General features: G+C 46.3%; 1 protein-coding gene and 1 pseudogene across 2 annotated transcripts in view; one reads left to right on the plus strand and one right to left on the minus strand.

Annotated features, from left to right (window-relative positions):
- LOC146193820 (prestin-like) overlaps positions 1-18102 on the minus strand; it is a 170623-nt pseudogene that overhangs the window by 98919 nt on the left and 53602 nt on the right. The window contains exons 3-4 of the transcript XR_014706868.1: positions 4292-4515; positions 2949-3059 (exon numbers count right to left, since the gene is read on the minus strand). The product of XR_014706868.1 is annotated as a prestin-like (transcript). The remainder of the gene's footprint in view (positions 1-2948; positions 3060-4291; positions 4516-18102) is intronic.
- On the plus strand, positions 7078-10682 carry LOC146193822 (uncharacterized). Its single transcript, XM_084599733.1, has 2 exons — positions 7078-7770; positions 10671-10682. Exons 1-2 carry the CDS (start codon positions 7078-7080, stop codon positions 10680-10682), a joined length of 705 nt encoding a protein of 234 aa, XP_084455859.1.

Genomic DNA, 18102 nt, shown 5'->3' on the forward strand with positions numbered 1-18102 from the left:
TGAGGTTACCATCATACGCAGCTCCGAAACTGAGGTCTTAAAATCTAAATTTTTGTCCTAAAATAAAACAGGAATTTTCTTAATCGGTAAGTCTATTTTGTATGTCTTACCAGTGACAGCTCACGAGGTTAGAATTATATGATGTTCGATTGCGCTTTAGTGCCTTTCTGTTGAATTGTTGACATAATGGCTGAAGTGGTCAGGAAATGCAAAATATTGTCCGACATTTACAACATCGCTAATTCTAAACTTGAACGTCGTTTCTGAAATATTTTTGCCATAACCGATTGCGCACGCAATGCTCACATTTGAAATTGGCGGCGCCGGCTTCATTTTTCACGCACGCACACAGCTGTAGCAATAAAATTTGTAACTCCGCCGCTACAGCCGCCGCAGCCGGACCACGACGCCACTCTCGTATCTCCTGCCGTACGTTTTCGTTTTTATCCCCCTGTCCTTGAGCTTACGTTCCCCACTCTTCTCTTCTTTCGCTCTTTCCTCCGTTGTTGGCATTCGTTCTTCAAGTTGCGATCCCGAGCCCATAACCGGTAACTTAAAGAGCTGCGTAAAGAACGCTAAATTGCGGTTGGCTTGTTGGCCCGTGTGCTGTGCGTTGGAACGACACTACTGGATATTGCTGGCGACACTTGAGCGTCGCCAATCATGAGAAAAGTCTTCCTAAATGTCACGGAGCATATCATGACGAAACATCGAAGACTTGTTCCTTACTAGCGTGTCATCGTCAGCAGCGGCAGAACTGTACCCACTGCAAAACAAAGGCCTCTCCCATACTCCTTCAATTAACCCGGCCTGTGCTAGTCGCATCCACGTGACTCCTGCGAACTTATTAACCTCATCCACCCACCTAACTTTCTACCGCCCCTTGCTACCCTTTCCTTCCTTTAAATACAAAGTTCTTACCCTAAGTGACCATCGCTTATCCTCTCTTAGCACTATATGTCCTATCTATGCCAATTTCTTCTTCTTTATTTCCAATTGAATGTCATTAACTCGAGTTATTTCCTGCTACTGTCCCCCTCCCCTCGTTCACCTCCTCGGAGGAAGCCGAGGAAGCAGCCATCGCATACGCGCTGGCCCACACGGAAGCAATGTACATAATTTCTGACTCTAAAACTGCGCTACTAAATTTTGCGCGTGGTAGGGTTCAAGTTTCTGCGTTCAGCATACTGAGCTCGCCCGTCGTCAACCCGCCCCGCTATGTGGAGCTGATATGGGTGCCTGCGCACTCCGGGAATCCCGGTAACGGGGCCGCCAATGCGTTAGCCCGAGGTTCTTTAAACCGGGCGCAGGCGGCCTCCGATCCGGGATTCACGCGTGATCGAATGCACTACTTCAGTGAGCTAACGCAGGCCTATCGGGCCGAGCGACGTCTCTACCCTCCACCTCACCCATCTCTAGATAACTGCCATCAGACGCTCTGGCGACGACTCCAGACGCGCATCCCCCCGTCCCCTTATAGTGCATCTCGCTACCACCACACCCTCACCGATCCCTCCTGCACCCTTAGCAGCAACTCCACCGCCATCCTCGCCCACATCCTGTTCCAACGCCCGGCGGATCCTCCCACGTGGGGTCTAGAGCACCTTACCACCTGGGAGGATTAGGAGACCCTGTTGCACTCTGAGGACCCGGTTCGGCAGAAGATCGCCACAGACTGGGCTGCCGCGTCATGAGCCATAGGAACATGAGCGTTTGAGTGTAGTGGGGCCGTGCGGCAGTACAGGGGCATGCATGCCCCAAACTCCTCTGTTTTAATGAAGTTGTTACTACTGCTACTCTGCACGCTTCTTAACGCTACACATGGCATTTTTCGTTCCATGGCGTTGTCCTCAGCTTAAGTAGAAAATTTTTATTACCGTCTAAGCTTCCGTCCCGTAAGTAATTGCCAAAAGCGCTCCGTCCCAATCTTATCCTCCTAGTTATGTCCTTTTGATGGTCCGGATGTGCAGTTACTGTCTGTCCTAAGTAGACATATTCGCCTACCACTTCCAGTGCTTCGCTACCTATTGTAAACTGCTGTTCTTCCCGGAGGCTGTTCAACATTACTTTAGTCTCGTGCATATTTAATTTAGGCCTACCTTTCTGCTTTTACAGTCTAGGTCATCAATAATTCTTTACAATTCATCTCCTGATTTACTTAGCAAGATAATACCTTAAGTGAATCGCAGATAACTGAGCTATTCTCAATCGACTATAATCCTTAACTTCTCCCATTTCAGGTCTCGGAGTACTTCCTCTAAGAAAACTGTGAATAGTATTGACAGGATCAGTCCTCCTTGCACAACACATTTTTAATGAGAAATTTTGTTTGTTTCTTTATGCAAAATAACGGTTGCTGTGCACCCACTACAGATATCTGCAATAACTTTCACATATGACTCACCTACACCCTGATTTCACAATGCCTGCATGACCGCTGGAGTTTTTAATTAGTCAAATGCTTTTTCGTGATCAATCAATGCTATGCGTAAACTTATGATTCTTGCGAAACTAAACTCCACGAATGAGTTCTTTGATCAAACTTATTTTTTTCCGCAGCATCCCTCACAATTCGTGCTATGAGTAGTACATTCGAGACTTGTGGCGAAATCAGTGCTTACAGTGGAAATGTATCACTACTGCGGCGGCCGCTCTTTTTGATGGAGGCGAAAAGCAAGGCACCCGTGTGCTGAGCGACGTAAGTGCTCGTTAAAGAATCCCAGGCTGTCGAAATGTTTGGAGCCTGAACGATACCGTGAGTCGCCTTGGGACAACAAATCCCCGAAATTAAACCACACCTAAAGCTCAATTTTGCCTTCTCACTCGATATAGAGAGGTTAGTGCTGCTGGAATACAGGTTCTCCCTAAGCCAGGAAATATTGATTCACTCACGAAAAGAGCCAGCCGCGGTGAACATATTTGTAGGCCCTATAGCTATGACAACTTACCGACCGACGCTTGCTTAGCCGTGCCGAGAAGGGCGTAGATCATCATTGGAAACATGGCGTTGTAAAGGGCGCAAACTGGTGGTACTGAAGCAAGGAGGGCGTAACCCAAACCTGCATACAAACGCATTCTATTAACTTCGTGAGAGATCTGCAAACAAAGAAAAAAGATGCTTACTCAGAGTACCTTCGCAGCGATGCGGCAAGCTATTTTCGGGAGAAAATATTTTACATTTTAGCAAACTGTACAGTAAGACTGGGCTTACTTCAGCTCGCATTCCTTCCAAATCGCAGCCGTTGACCCGGCGAGAAACTATGGGGTATGCGGTTAATCCGCGCTCACATTCTAAACAGGCACACATAGACCACAGGGGGCGTCTAAGTGATGAACTTCGAACAAATCTATGCCGTCTATATACCGCTTAAATTTATCCTACAGTTGGGACAACCCTAGCGCTACCTATAAACATGATGGAATAACGACGCAGATATACAGCTGGGAGAGTATGAGACAATTAAGAGAAGACAATTAAGAGAAGGCTTGACTGCAACTGCGCATAGGTCTCGTGTCACGATTCATCGACATGACATGTCACCGCTCGACAGCAGTGCGACAGAAAACAGCGAGATATGCGGACTACATTTGTCAACCTACTGCGTCGGTAATAAACCTATCTCGTGCTTACCTATATACTCAAAAACGGGAACTGCAATGATCTTTTCCAACGGACAATTGCGTTAACCGAAATTTGAAAATGGATAAAGCAATTACACCACTACAATTAAATATAATAGGCAATAGCCGCATACTCGCATTTTTTTTTACATCGACCTTCTTTTGCACTCTTCTACACATGAACCACCGCCAATATACAAGCGGAGGCCGCGCTCCAACGAGCATCGCCTTCTCACCGTAAGCGAAGCTTGCGCCGCCCGTCGGACGCGGTGTGCCACATGTGGTCACGTTGACTAACTGACTGCGTCATAGCCACGCGTGGACTGTCAAGGAACGACGCAGTACAGATTCTGCCGTGTAATGGGGAACGCGCTTAGCCTCGGAAAAAGAATTTATGGTTACTGGTACCTACTGAACCAGGAGTGAACACGGTATTTCACACTTGATTCACGGTAGGCTCTGGAAACAGCTGAGAAATAGGAGATGCAAGGCAGTTTACTTCTTTTGTGCAGTCGAGTTTCATTATAGGGCTACCGCTGAGCCATACCCGCACAGCTGCGCGTTTATTTCTCGCTGCTTACAAAAGGGGGCCATGTATGCATTCATTCACGAGCACAAAAGTCAAGTCCGACATACTGAACAAGCGCACCAGTGCAGATCGCCCACTTACTCTGGGGCACATGGAACATGGCAACCGTGAAGCCAGTGATGACGTCAGCGAGTAGGTATTCCTTGATGGGATAAGATCGAAGCCAGCCCAGCACAGGCAGGTGCCTCCGAATAGATTTCTTCCAGCAGCGGCTGCTGCAGCGGGTTTTTTCCAATTCGTTTGAGCAAACCCCCGAGAAGTGTCTTTTTTCCGGACAGCTGAACATAGGCGTCACTGAATCCAGTCTGTATGCGTGCAGAGTGAGAAGAAAGTAAATGAAAAGCAGCCGTGTGAATAAAATGTTCGTTGGATAAAGGCCACAAGCAAAGACAGGGTTCCTTCGATAAACGCTCAGTCTGTAACACGGAACATTACAACCACTCAGTATCACTCTTCATAAGGGACTTAGGAGGTACAAAGAACGATATATCCGGCTAAAGATGAAATGTGCAACGGCTATGAAACTTGTTGGCTGGCCATAAGTGGCTTAGGTCTACCATACGTCTATTTTGTTTTGTTAACGTGTTGCTATTATAAAAAGATGAGCTTACTTCCCTACTTCTGAAATCAGTGTTGAGAAAATTTAAGTATTTAAGTATACTAAGCTATATGAAGTTTGATGGCGCATAAGCAGCTGTGGCTATCATGTTTCAAACAAAAGATTGGATGTCTAGATACATATGTTTGACTTACAAATTTGCTTTCCTGAGAAAGGTAAAAACTTCAAAAATCGATAAACATTTTTTGCGTAACACCAGCGCTGGATGAATTGGCAAACGTCCATTGGAAAATGAAGGAAAATGTTTAAAATGTGCTCAAGTTTTGTGCATAGAATTAAAGTGTGGTTTACTGTGAGCACATCACCACATATTTAACACACAGGCTTATCTTTCGCTGTTATTGTGCGTAACGTGTGCGTATTCTGTACGTAGGTGACAGACAATTGCGTTGATGAAGCACTCGTGATGTTGACTTGATTTCTTTCTCTTAATAATGGTTTTACGGAATTCAGCGTTTTGTTTGCTTCATTTTGCCAAGCCTCCTTCCACATAAAAGGCAACTCCAGTGGCTTTTTCAACATTTTGAGTTCTTGACTGCATTAAATTCCTCAGTGTGTCCTGACTCCAACACCAAGAACCGTAATTCGAATTTATAAGTACAACTATCTTCAAAAAGAAAAGCAGCAAATCGAAACCGAAAATGTTTTTATGGCAAGAACTGACATTCCAGTTCACTAGCAATGACGTCACATACAGTATGGGGAAAACACTCGCACGTGGTTTGGATGGTGGAAATAAAGTATGGAAATTAACACGCAGTACATATAATGCCTTAGATAACCTAACGCAGGCCTAAAAATTTCATGATCGCACGGGGAGTGGGAAATAATGCGGAAATAATGTTTGTGACGTCCCAAATGCAGTGGTGTCCACAGAAATCGCCTCAGCTGAAACCACGAAACCTGCAGATTTTGAAGTCGCGTTGCGCGCGAATGAATTATCTTAGAGTGCCCAAATTTGACAAAATGCGTCGAGATGGAGAGAAAAGCCTACTGTAAAATTTTATCAGACTATTCGAATGCCTAAAAAACCATGGGGTTTCCCTTTGACTCCTAATTTGCTGTGAAGGCACTTCTTGCCATCCCTGCGCGGCATATTGACTTATTTTATTTCTTTGTTATTCGCTCGTGTAGCACATACATCTGCCCTTTCATTTTCTCTAATTCCAGCGTGACTGGGAACTCGGCTGATTATGCAGTATGGTTTTATATCATGACCTTTATTTTGTTATCAAGTTATTTTTCCTATCAACGGTTTGGGAGAATTTCTAGAAGTTAATGCATTCAGGACGCTCAGAGAATCTGTGCAAATGATGCTATTCTTATGCATTATTTTCTCCACAGTAAAATCAACTGCATAACATTCAGCAGTAAAAATTGGTACACATTGGGCAGTCCCATTGCTATTCGTCCAGAACTGTCGCACTTCGAACATAGTCTTTAGTTTTTGAGCCATCTTTATAAAATGCGGTATAATTGCTATATTTTTTTTATTTCGGTGCCAATTTCGGTGCCAAGTATTCTTGTATCATGTGCTCATATACGGTGTGTGCGTTTCTAAAATTTTGCTAGTGTGAGGTCTAAAACTGCGGGGAGGGTGTACCACATCGGGAGTGGTTCATACTTTTGGGCAATAGTTACTTGGGAGTGTTGAGCTGTAGCCGACGAAGCCCGAGAGCTGCTAACACAATCTTTATTCGAGCCCGGCGTAAGCCTAACTGCGCAGAACGAGCCGCGCCCAAGCTCCTGCTAGCTTCTGCGAGCGCACAGCAGCGCCGCCCTCCCCCCCCCCCCCCCCAGGCTATCCAAGACTAGCCACTGCAAGTGGCTACTGCCTGCTACAACAGAGATTTCACTAATTATGCACAAGTACTTACATTTTTTCGTTCGAGACGCAAGAGCGGTGACATGATCGTCCAAGGTTTCGTGTTGTAAATTATGCATATATATATATATATATATATATATATATATATATATATATATATATATATATATATATATATATATATATATATATATATATATATATATATATATGAAGTGCTCGGCTAGTGGAGAAAGACGACGCTGCTGCAGCTACGTCTGGTTCTCCTGTGAGTGTATCCCTGACGGTGAATTAAGCTACGAAGTACCATCGCCTCTTAACATCTCGACGTGCCTCGTAACATCTTGGTGAAGGTGCGGGGTAAGACAGCAATACCACAAGCTGGATCTCCGTAGTGGCCGCTAACTTGGTGCTAGCACTATGCAGTCCGACGCAGCTACCTCTACAGCGGCACAACCAGCGGCCACTGTCGTCGTTGCGCAGCCTCGTGATCCGGGAACCTTTTGCGGCACCGATGACATCGACGTCGAAGACTGCCTCGCTATGTACGAGCGAGTCAGTAAGCACAACCGATGGGACGCAACGTTGATGCTTGCAAATGTCATTGTCTACCTGGCTGGTACGGCGCGTGTCTTGTTCGAGACGCATGAAGAAGATCTAACATGCTGGGACATGTGCAAAGAGAAGCTTCGGGATCTCTTTGGCAAGCCGATCGGACGCAAGCTCGGCGCTAAAAAGGACCTTGCATCGCGAGCACAGTTGTCGACTGAATCATATCTGTTGGACATACAAGACGTACTAGCTCTATGCCGCAAAGTGAACAGCGCCATGCCCGAGTGTGACAAGGTGGGCCACATCTTAAAGGGCATTCCTGACGACGCTTTTAACCTTCTATTTTGCAAAGATTGTACGACGGTCGACTCCGTCCTCGAGGTATGCCGGCAGTTTGAGCAAGCTAAACATCGTCGTATTGCTCCCCGCTTCGACCGCTTGCCAAACACAGTTGCTACATCTTCGTGCGAAGGTCTGCCAACACTGCAGCAGCCAAACTTGACCAGGATCGTTCGCAGAGAGCTGGAGGCAATGGCCCCCGTCGCAATCACACCTCAGCCGGTGGATGCTACTATAGCACTGATCCAAGCTGTCGTTCGCCAAGAATTCGCGAACGTGGGCCTAAATGCGAGCGTAAGCCTCAGCTCTGGTCAGCCGTCCGCACAGCCAGCTGCTGCGGCTCCGACTGCGCCCTTCCCGACGCGATACCCCGAATCTACCCGACGCTACCGCAACCCAGAAGAATGGCGGACCTTTGACAACCGACCCCTCTGCTTCAACTGCTCACGTGCCGGCCACATTTCTCGCCATTGCCGCAGCCGTTGGGTTCCGCCACCTCGACCTCGCTACTATCATGATCGCAGCACCGCCTACGGACCACACCCAACCTCTCTCCGTGATACGCCCTCTCGTGACTTTAACCCGCCATCCCCGCGCATGTCCAGCCGATCGCCGTCTCCCCAGACCCGCCGTTCCTCGTCCCCTCACTTCTCTGGCCCGCTCCCGGAAAACTGACCAATGCAGCTCCCGGATGTGAAACTGCATTGACGACCCGGCCCGAAAATCCTCTGCTGACCCTCGCTCATCGCCGCAATCTTCTAGATATCTGTGTAGATGGTGTGCCTGTTACTGCCCTCATTGACACTGGTGCCCAAATTTTCGTCCTCAGCTCTTCGTTTCGCCGCCGACTCAAAAAAGTTGTCACACCCGCCTCTTCATCAGCCGTTCGTGTCGCCGATGGAGGCGTCGCTGCCGTCGTGGGACTTTGCACTGTGCGCGTGAGCATTTGTGGTCGAACTACCCCTGTGCTCTTCGCTGTAATGGACCGCTGCCCTCACGATGTGATCCTCGGCATCGACTTTTTAACGGCGCACTCTGCCCTGATTGATTGTTCAAGTTGCCTCCTTCGCTTCGACCTGCCTTTCTGCTCCGACCGCACAGATATCAAGCCACGCCTCTGCTCCGTCGAGTTTGTTCGCCTACCGCCCGAAGCTGCCATGTATGTTCCTTTGGCCCCGTTTCCTGCCATTCCTGATGGTACATACGTCACTTGTCCAATCACCGATGTTGTTCTCCACCGTAATGTCATACTCCCTCACATTGTCCTGACCGTCACGGATAACAGAACCTATCTTCCCGTCCTTAACTTTAGCCGCTGTGTCCAAGTTTTGCCCCATGGCATTGCACTCGCTGACTTGCTTCCGTTGGCTGACTGCGAAGTTTCTGCCCTCAAGCCTGTGCCTCTGTCTGAACCCCCCGTATCAGCTTCTCGTTCGACCCTTTTTACTCCCATGATAGCACCGGATCTGACACCTCAGCAAGCCAGTGCTCTCTCCGACGTTTTGTTTTCGTACAGCGACATTTTTGATTTTGGCGACCTACCTATGGCCCAGACATCTGTCGTTACCCATCGCATCAATACTGGTGATGCCAGCCCTATTCACACAAGGCCTTATCGAGTCTCTCTTGCTGAGCGCCACGTGATACAGAAGTAGGTCGACAAGATGTTGACAAATAATATTATTGAGCCTTCCTGCAGTCCCTGGGCGTCTCCTGTCGTTTTAGTCAAAAAGAAAGATCAAACTTCGAGATTCTGTGTAGATTACCGCCACCTCAATCAGATCACTAAAAAAGACGTTTATCCGCTCCCGAGAATTTACGACGCCCTCGACTGCTTGCATGGTGCCAGCTATTTTTCCTCGATCGGCATGCGTTCCGGCTACTGGCAAATAGCTGTCGACGAACGGGATCGAGAGAAAACCGCATTTGTCACCCCTGACGGACTGTACCAATTCAAGATCATGCCATTTGGCCTCTGGAACGCTCCTGCGACCTTCGCGCGCATGATGGACTCGCTTCTCCGTGGCTTCAAGTGGAAAACGTGCTTATGCAATTAGATGACGTCGTTTTATCTCCCACGTTCACAAGTCACCTTGAACGGCTTTCTACGATACTGGCAGTCTTTCGCTGCGCCGGTCTTCAACTCAACGCAAAAACATGCAGCTTCCACCGCCGCCAGATCAAAATCCTGGGACATTTAGTTGACGAAAATGGTGTGCAGCCCGACCCTGATAAAGTTCGTGCAGTCCGCGAGTTCCCTACACCACGTAATACAAGTGATGTGCGAAGTTTTCTCGGGCTCTGCTCCTACTTCCGTCGCTTCATTCGGAACTTCGCTGACTTAGCACGTCCCCTTACCTCCCTTTTGCAGAAAAACGTGAATTTCTCGTGGAGCCGTGAACAAGCTCAGGCCTTCACAACGCTCATTTTCGCGCTCACCGCTCCTCCTGTACTGGCGCACTTCGACCCGTCTGCGCCTACAGAACTGCGCACCGACGCCAGCGGACATGGTATTGGCGCCATCCTTGCCCAGTACCAGCACGGCCACTCTCGTGTGATTGCCTATGCTAGCCGCCTTCTATCTCCGTCCGAGCGCAATTATTCCATTACGGAGCGCGAATGCCTTGCACTTGTTTGGGCGTTGACCAAATTCCGCCCTTATTTGTTTGGGCGGCCCTTCAGCGTAGTGACGGACCATCATGCCTTGTGTTGGTTGTCATCACTTAAGGACCCTACTGGCCGCTTAGGTCGATGGGCCTTGCGATTACAAGAATACACGTTTACTGTTGTGTACAAGTCAGGCCGCCTACATCAAGACGCCGACTGCTTGTCCCGCCACCCCGTTGACCCTCCTGAACTTCCTGACAATACTGCTGACGACTGCGTTTTGTCCATTTCGAACTTTCTCCACATCGGCCTCGAACAGAGTCGTGATCCTTCCCTGCGCGCCATTATTGATCACCTGCGCAACGACAGCACCGATCCGCCCATCAGTATGTTTGTGCTGCTTAATAACACATTATATCGACCCAATATGCGCCCAGATGGTGTAGACCTTTTGCTTGTTGTCCCGACACATCTACGCTCTGCTCTTCTTGCGTACCTCCATGATGTTCCTACAGCAGGGCACCTAGGAGTGTCCCGCACATACGACAATGTTCGACGGTGATTCCGCTGGCCTGGCCTCTACCGCTCTGTTCGTCGCTACGTCGCCGCCTGTGAGCTGTGCCAGCGCAGGAAGACCCATCTCTTCACCCTAGTGGGCCCCTGCAACCACTCGCAGTTCCAACTGAGCCCTTTTCTCGAGTTGGCCTCGACCGGCTTGGGCCATTTCCCACATCCACTTCAGGGAACAAATGTGTTGCCGTAGCGACCGATTACGCCATCCAGTATGCCATAACCAGAGCTATCCCCACCAGCTGTGCCTCCGACGGGGCACTTTCTTTTGCATGACGTCGTCTTGCTTCATGGTGCTCCTCGTCAACTGCTCACCGATCGCGGTCGCTGCTTCCTTTCTAAAGTTGTTAATGACCTTCTGCGCTCACGCGCTACGCGCCACAACTTAACAACGGCCTACCATCCACAAACGAACGGTCTTACTGAGCGCCTTAATCGTACCCTGACCGATATGATGTCAATGTATGTTTCTGACCATCACCGTGACTGGGACATCTTTTTACCTTTCATAACATTCGCTTATAACTCCTCACGGCATGATACCGCCGGATACTCTCCCTTTTATCTACTCTTCGGCCGCGACCCTCTACTTCCCTTCGACACCTTACTGCCTCTTGACGATTCCTCCTGCAGTTACGCTTCAGATGTCATTGCCCGCGCTGATGCCGCCCGTCATATTGCTCGAGACCGGCTTCGTGCGTCCCAGCGTTCTCTAAAGCACCGTTACGATCTCCAGCACCGTGACGCTTACTACTCTCCTGGCTCCCTCGTACTCCTCTGGCTCCCTGCTCGACGTGTAGGCATGTGCGAGAAACTTCTGCCCCGCTACGTGGGCCCTTACCAGGTCTTGCGGCAACGTACCGACGTGACGCACGAGATTATCCCTGTGAACCGCCACTCTCCTGCAAATCATCATCCAGAAGTCGTGCATGTCGCCCGTCTCAAACCTTATATATCGCGCTCACCTGTGTAGTCTACGCACCGGGACTGTGCTTCTTCCGTGGGGGGGGGGGGGGGGGGGGGGGCTATTGTTACGGTACGTAGTGAAAGTGACGATGATGAAGTGCCGGAGTGGAGAAAGACGACGCTGCAGCTACGTCTGGTTCTCCTGTGAGTGTGTCCCTGACGGTGAATTGTTGCGGCTACGACGTACCATCGCCTCCTAACATCTCGACGTGCCTCGTAACAATACTTTATATATATATAAACTTGAAGTAGGTGACACACGCTGAAAAAAACAGCACTTTAATCCGACGTTTAGGCCGGGGTCCGGCCTTTGTCAAGGAATGTAGAAAGAAGCTGTTGGTTCCCATTTCTTATATACATGCACAATCGAAAAACAGGTGACCAGCCAATGTCAACAAATAAACACCAAAATATCAAAAACAAGATTTCACACGCGTGATGTAATGGCGGTGCAAGGTATATAGACCGAATGACACGTGTTGCGCTTAGGTCATGCATCTTAATATGTTGCACAAAGAAAAGAAGATATATCATTAAAAAGATTTTTGTCACTATCAGGGCACAAAACAAAATATCGCGAGGTTATAATGGGTGGGAGTATAATGGGTGGGACATGTGGGAGTACATGTCACATTTAATCCTGCAATATAAAGGAGGGGGAGGGGGGGATTGATCAACTGAAATATCATTCTCATTGGTAGGCGACAGTAGCAGATAACACGTCAGTAGGATTTAACAGTGAAATATAACTGTGATTTAGCGCGGTACACACACACAAAAAAAGTAAACAGTCACTCAAATCGCGGCATGGTGACAAAACTCGATTTTCTGCTCAATGCTATGGGGACAAAAAGAAGCAGTTAAAGTTAACTGTTCGTAACAGTGTTCATAACAAAAGGAATCGTGGGCAAGGTTATTGGATAAGTTGTAATGATCAGTGCATGTTACGGCAGGAAGCAATATGATCGTGAGAAACTGGCAAACATGAAAACGATCAGTGCAAGTAAAGCATGACATACTGTGAGGGGCTTTGGGCTGTGACCGTAAAAGCGCAAGCGAAGAGGCAAACAGTGCAAAATGGAGCCAATGTCGATTAAACATAATATCTTTTAAGAAGCTGCGAATGGTGCTACCATTTAGTTAAAATGCTACGACGAGAGACAAGTTAGCTTGCCAATGTTTTCATTCAGACCACAAGAAACCGTGTTAAACTTATGTATTAAAAATGATTCGCGAACTTCGCGTTCATGATGGGTTCTTAAACCTAATTCCAGTAAAGTTACTTGCATTTTTTCAAAGGGGTGCTTGGTAATGTTTACATGCTTAGATATAGCAAGGTTAGGCAGTGTATTACAATGAGCTTTATGATTATTAAATCGGTATCTGAAGGGTGTTTCGGTTTGGCCAATGTACTGAATTTTGCAGATAGAACATTCAAGCATGTAAATCACGTTGTCCGTATCACATGAGAAGTTGCTTCGAATCATTACATTAAAGTTCGATGCAGTGCTGAAAGCTTTCAGTGATGTAGTCATTTGTGCACAAACTTTGCAGCATGACTTGTTGCAAGGGTGGCAGCCGATTGGTGCAGTGGGGCTAGTTTTAGACGAAGTTAAAATATCACTGAGGTTCTTGTTACGGCGATAGACAACACGTGGGGGCTTGCTGATAAATTTCTTTTAGACGATCACATTGCATGCGAATACTATGATGTTTCTTTAATATGCCTGCAACGTTGGGGACCGAAGCTGAATGCGTTAGCACGAGATTGATTCGTGATATGCCGGATGGTTCCTTTTCCACTTTGAGGAGTGCTTTGCGATCAAGAAGGCTTGCTCGTTCCACTACATCATTTATTAGGCGCTCTGGATATTTGCGTTCCATTAGGGTGTTACGAAGGTTGGCACAGTGAGATTCAAAGTCGCGATCATCTGAACATATCCGTTTAAAGCGGACGGCTTGTCCATATGGGATGCTAGTCTTCCAGTATTTAAGATGGCTGCTGTCGAAGTGCAGGTACTGAGTTCTGTCACTGGGTTTCCGGTATAGATCAGTGATTAGTTTGCCATTCTTTATTGACACTGTCACGTCTAGAAAAGCAATAGTAGTTCGAGAATAAGAATGAGAAAAGTTTATGGCCTCATGCACATTATTAAATCTAGAGATGAATGATAGAAGTTCTGCCTCACCATGTTCCCAAATAAAACAAAATGTCGTCTACGAATCTCTTGTAGTCAAAAGGCTTTAGCGGGTAATCTTCGAGAAACCGGACTGCTAATAAGCCCATGAATATGTTCGCGTAGTTGGGACCAATACGTGTACCCATTGATGTTCCGTTAATCTGGACATAATGTCTGCCATCAAATTCGAAGTTGTTAAGTTCAAGTATCAATTTTAGAAGGATAACCAATGTAGAATCATCAATGTTACTGCACAAGGTTCGATCTTCAAAAGCCTTTACAACTGACCGGATACCATCGGAGTGTGGAATATTTGTATAAAGTGACGCAACATCTCAAATACTCCAACGAATCGTAGTATCAAATACTCCAACGAATTTTTACGCGTTAGAAAAGTAGTAGAAAAGCGCATTCGTGCAGAACTGCATGTTATGACTTTAAAGGCTTATCTAGCATGCTCCACTAACCCGTGTGGTCTCCGCGTTAATGTAAAACCAGCAACATCCAAACTGTCTAAGAGCAACATTGCAAAATGGGACAAGATATCGGCAACGGCTGCTTTGGAATTTACGCGCATTATTTTGGATCACCACCAATCTGCCCTAAAGTCATTAGCTAATACAGAAAAACAACTGCTTAATCATCTTAACCTCTCCTGCGAAGAACTTGCTGCTCTTGACGCGTACAAAAAGAAAAAATGGGAAGAGATTAACTCCGTGAAATCCAAAAAGCTTTTGCGCGACAAAATCTCCCGGCGCTCGCAGTCCCAGCCTCCGTTGCCACTGCCATCTCAGGTTCAAACCTCAATTGTAAATCTCTGAAACTTCACCCTGACTAATGACGACGAGAGTGCCATGGCACACGGCCTAAATTTTTGCCCTGCATCAGGGGGGTTCAATGCGTTTCAATTGTTAAAAGACTTGGAAAATTTTGCCCGCAATATGAGACTTAAGGAGTACTTCCATGGCCGGCCACAAGATCCCGTACAAGATGGTAAATTGCCCTCTCAAAATCACTGGACTCCCACGACTCAAAGAGAAAACTGCCTCGACATTTATATTAAGGCAGTCCAAAATGATGTGCTGAAAGCTTACAATACCCAAAAGAAATTTCGTCGTAACCTTTCTGGAAAAAGAAACCGCATCAATAAAACGACTCGCGCCACAAACGGATATTGTCATAAAGCCCGCTGACAAAGGTGGTGCCATCGTAGTCATGAACAGGAGTGACTACATCGCGGAAGCCGAAAGGCAACAGGCGAATGGTTCCTTTTACCGCCTGCTAGAAAGCGATCCGACTGAGGAGTTTAAAACTGTCTTGGAAGAAACCTTATCCTGTCTTAGCTTGAGTGAAACAATTGACAAAAGCACTGCAAAGTCAATAATTCCCCACAGCCCTGTACCAGGCCGATTTTATTTATTGCCCAAAATTCATAAACCTAACAACCCTAGACGACCCATCATTTCCGGTATAGGAACCATAACGGAAAACCTGTCACGCTATGTTGACATTCTAATCAATAAGATTCCAGCCACATTCCAGTCCTACATAAATGATACAACTGATTTCCTAGCAGATATAGCTGATATCACCATCCCTCAAGGCGTCTTGCTCGTAACTCTGGATGTTGCGTCACTTTGTACCAATATTCCCCACTCCGATGGTATCCGGTCAGTTGTAAAGGGTTTTGAAGATCGAACCTTGTGCAGTCACTTTGACGGTTCTACATTGGCTATCCTTCTTAAATTGATACTTGAACTTAACAACTTTGAATTTGATGGCAGACATTATGTCCAGATTAACGGAACATCGATGGGTACACGTATTGGTCCCAACTACCCCAACATATTCATGGGCTTATTAGAAGTCCGGTTTCTCGAAGATTACCCGCTAAAGCCTTTTGACTACAAGAGATTCATAGACGACATTTTTTTTATTTGGCAACATGGTGAGGCCGAACTTCTATCATTCGTCTCTGGTTTTAATAATGTGCATGAGGCCATAAACTTTTCTCATTCTTATTCTCGAACCACTATTGCTTTTCTAGACGTGACAGTGTCAATAAAGAATGGCAAACTAATCACTGATCTATACTGGAAACCCAGTGACAGACCTCAGTACCTGCACTTCGACAGCAGCCATCTTAAATACTGGAAGACTAGCATCCCATATCGACAAGCCGTCCGCTTTAAACGGATATGTTCAGACGATCGCGACTTTGAATTTCACTGTGCCAACCTTCGTAACACCCTAATGGAACGTAAATATCCAGAGCGCCTAATAAACGATGCAGTGGAACGAGCAAGCCTTCTTGATCGCAAAGCACTCCTGAAAGCGGAAAAGGAACCATCCGGCCAATCACGAATCAATCTCGTGCTAACGCATTCAGCTTCGGTCCCCAACGTTGCAGGCATATTAAAGAAACATCATAGTATTCTCATGCAAAGTGATCGTCTAAAAGAAATTTATCAGCAAGCCATCCGTGTTGTTTATCGCCGTAACAAGAACCTCAGTGATATTTTAACTTCGTCTAAAACTAGCCCCACTTCACCAATCGGCTGCCACCCTTGCAACAAGTCACGCTGCTAAGTTTGTGCACAAATGACTACATCAGTGAAAGGTTTCAGCACTGCATCGAACTTTAATGTAAAGATTGTAGGCAACTTCTCATGTCATACGGACAACGTGATTTACATGCTTGAATGTTCTATCTGCAAAATTCAGTACATTGGCCAAACCGAAACACCCTTCAGATATCGATTTAATAATCATAAAGCTCATTGTGATACACTGCCGAACCTCCCTATCTCAAAGCATGTAAACATTACCAAGCACCCCTTTGAATAAATGCAAGTAACTTTACTGGAATCAGGTTTCAGAACCCACCATGAAAGCGAAGTTCGCGAATCATTTTTAATACATATGTTTAACACGGTTTCTTGTGGTCTGAATGAAAACATTGGTAAGCTAACTTGTTTCTCGCCGTAGCATTTTAACTAAATGGTAGCACCATTGGCAGCTTCTTAAAAGATATTATGTTTAATCGACATTGGCTCCATTTTCACAGTTTACCTCTTCGCTTGCGCTTTTACGGTCACAGCCCAAAGCTCCTCACAGTATGTCATGCTTTACTTGCACTGATTGTTTTCATGTTTGCCAGTTTCCACGATCATATTGCTTCCCGCCGTAACATGCACTGATCATTACAACTTATCCAATAACCTTGCCCACGATTCCTTTTGTTATCAACACTGTTACGAACAGTTAACTTTAACTGCTTCTTTTTGTCACTATAGCATTGAGCAGAAAATCGAGTTTTGTCACCATGCCACGACTTGAGTGACTGTTTACTTTTTTTGTGTGTGTGTATCGCGCTAAATCACAGTTATATTTCACTGTTAAATTGTACTGACGTGCGATCTCCTACTGTCGCCTACCAATGAGAATGATATTTCAATTGATCAATCCCCCCCTCCCCCTCCTGAATATTGCAGGATTAAATGTGACATGTACTCCACCCATTATAACCTCGCGATATTTTGTTTTGTGCCATGATAGTGACAACAATCTCTTTAGTGATATATCTTCTTTTCTTTGTGCAACATATTAAGATGCATGACCTAAGCGCAACACGTGTCATTCGGTCTATATACCTTGCACCGCCATTACATCACGCGTGCGAAATCTTGTTTTTGATATTTTGGTGTTTATTTGTTGACAGTGGCTGGTCACGTGTTCTTCGATTGTGCATGTATATAAGAAATGGGAACCGACAGCTTCTTTCTACATTCCTTGACAAAGGCCAGACCCCGGCCGAAACGTCGGATTAAAGTGTTGTTTTTTCACCGTGTGTCACCTACTTCATGTTTATGACCTACCGGACCCATTCGAGCTTCAACCCCCTCCCTATGTATATATATATATATATATATATATATATATATATATATATATATATATATATATATATATATATATATATATATATGAAGGAAAGAAGCCAACAGTCGGCGGGCGAGGCCAAGGAAAGCGTTGGGGATGGTACTTTACGTCTTTTTTTAATGTTTACTTGGATAATCACAGCGATTAGTAATGTAATCTGTTTAGGGGAAATCTAATAAACACAAAGTAGAAGAAAAAACAACGTGCCGATGGTGGGAACCGAACGCATGACCTCCGAATAACGCGCCCGGTGCTCTTCCAACTGAGCTACATCGGCACCGGACGCGTT

This window comes from Amblyomma maculatum, chromosome 4, assembly GCF_055883805.1.
Source record: "Amblyomma maculatum isolate TAMU_Amacu chromosome 4, ASM5588380v1, whole genome shotgun sequence".
NCBI lineage: Eukaryota > Metazoa > Arthropoda > Arachnida > Ixodida > Ixodidae > Amblyomma > Amblyomma maculatum.

Excerpts from the sequence above, each read along its gene's own strand:
- LOC146193822 (XM_084599733.1), top strand. The coding sequence starts at position 7,078 with ATGCAGTCCGACGCAGCTACCTCTACAGCGGCACAACCAGCGGCCACT.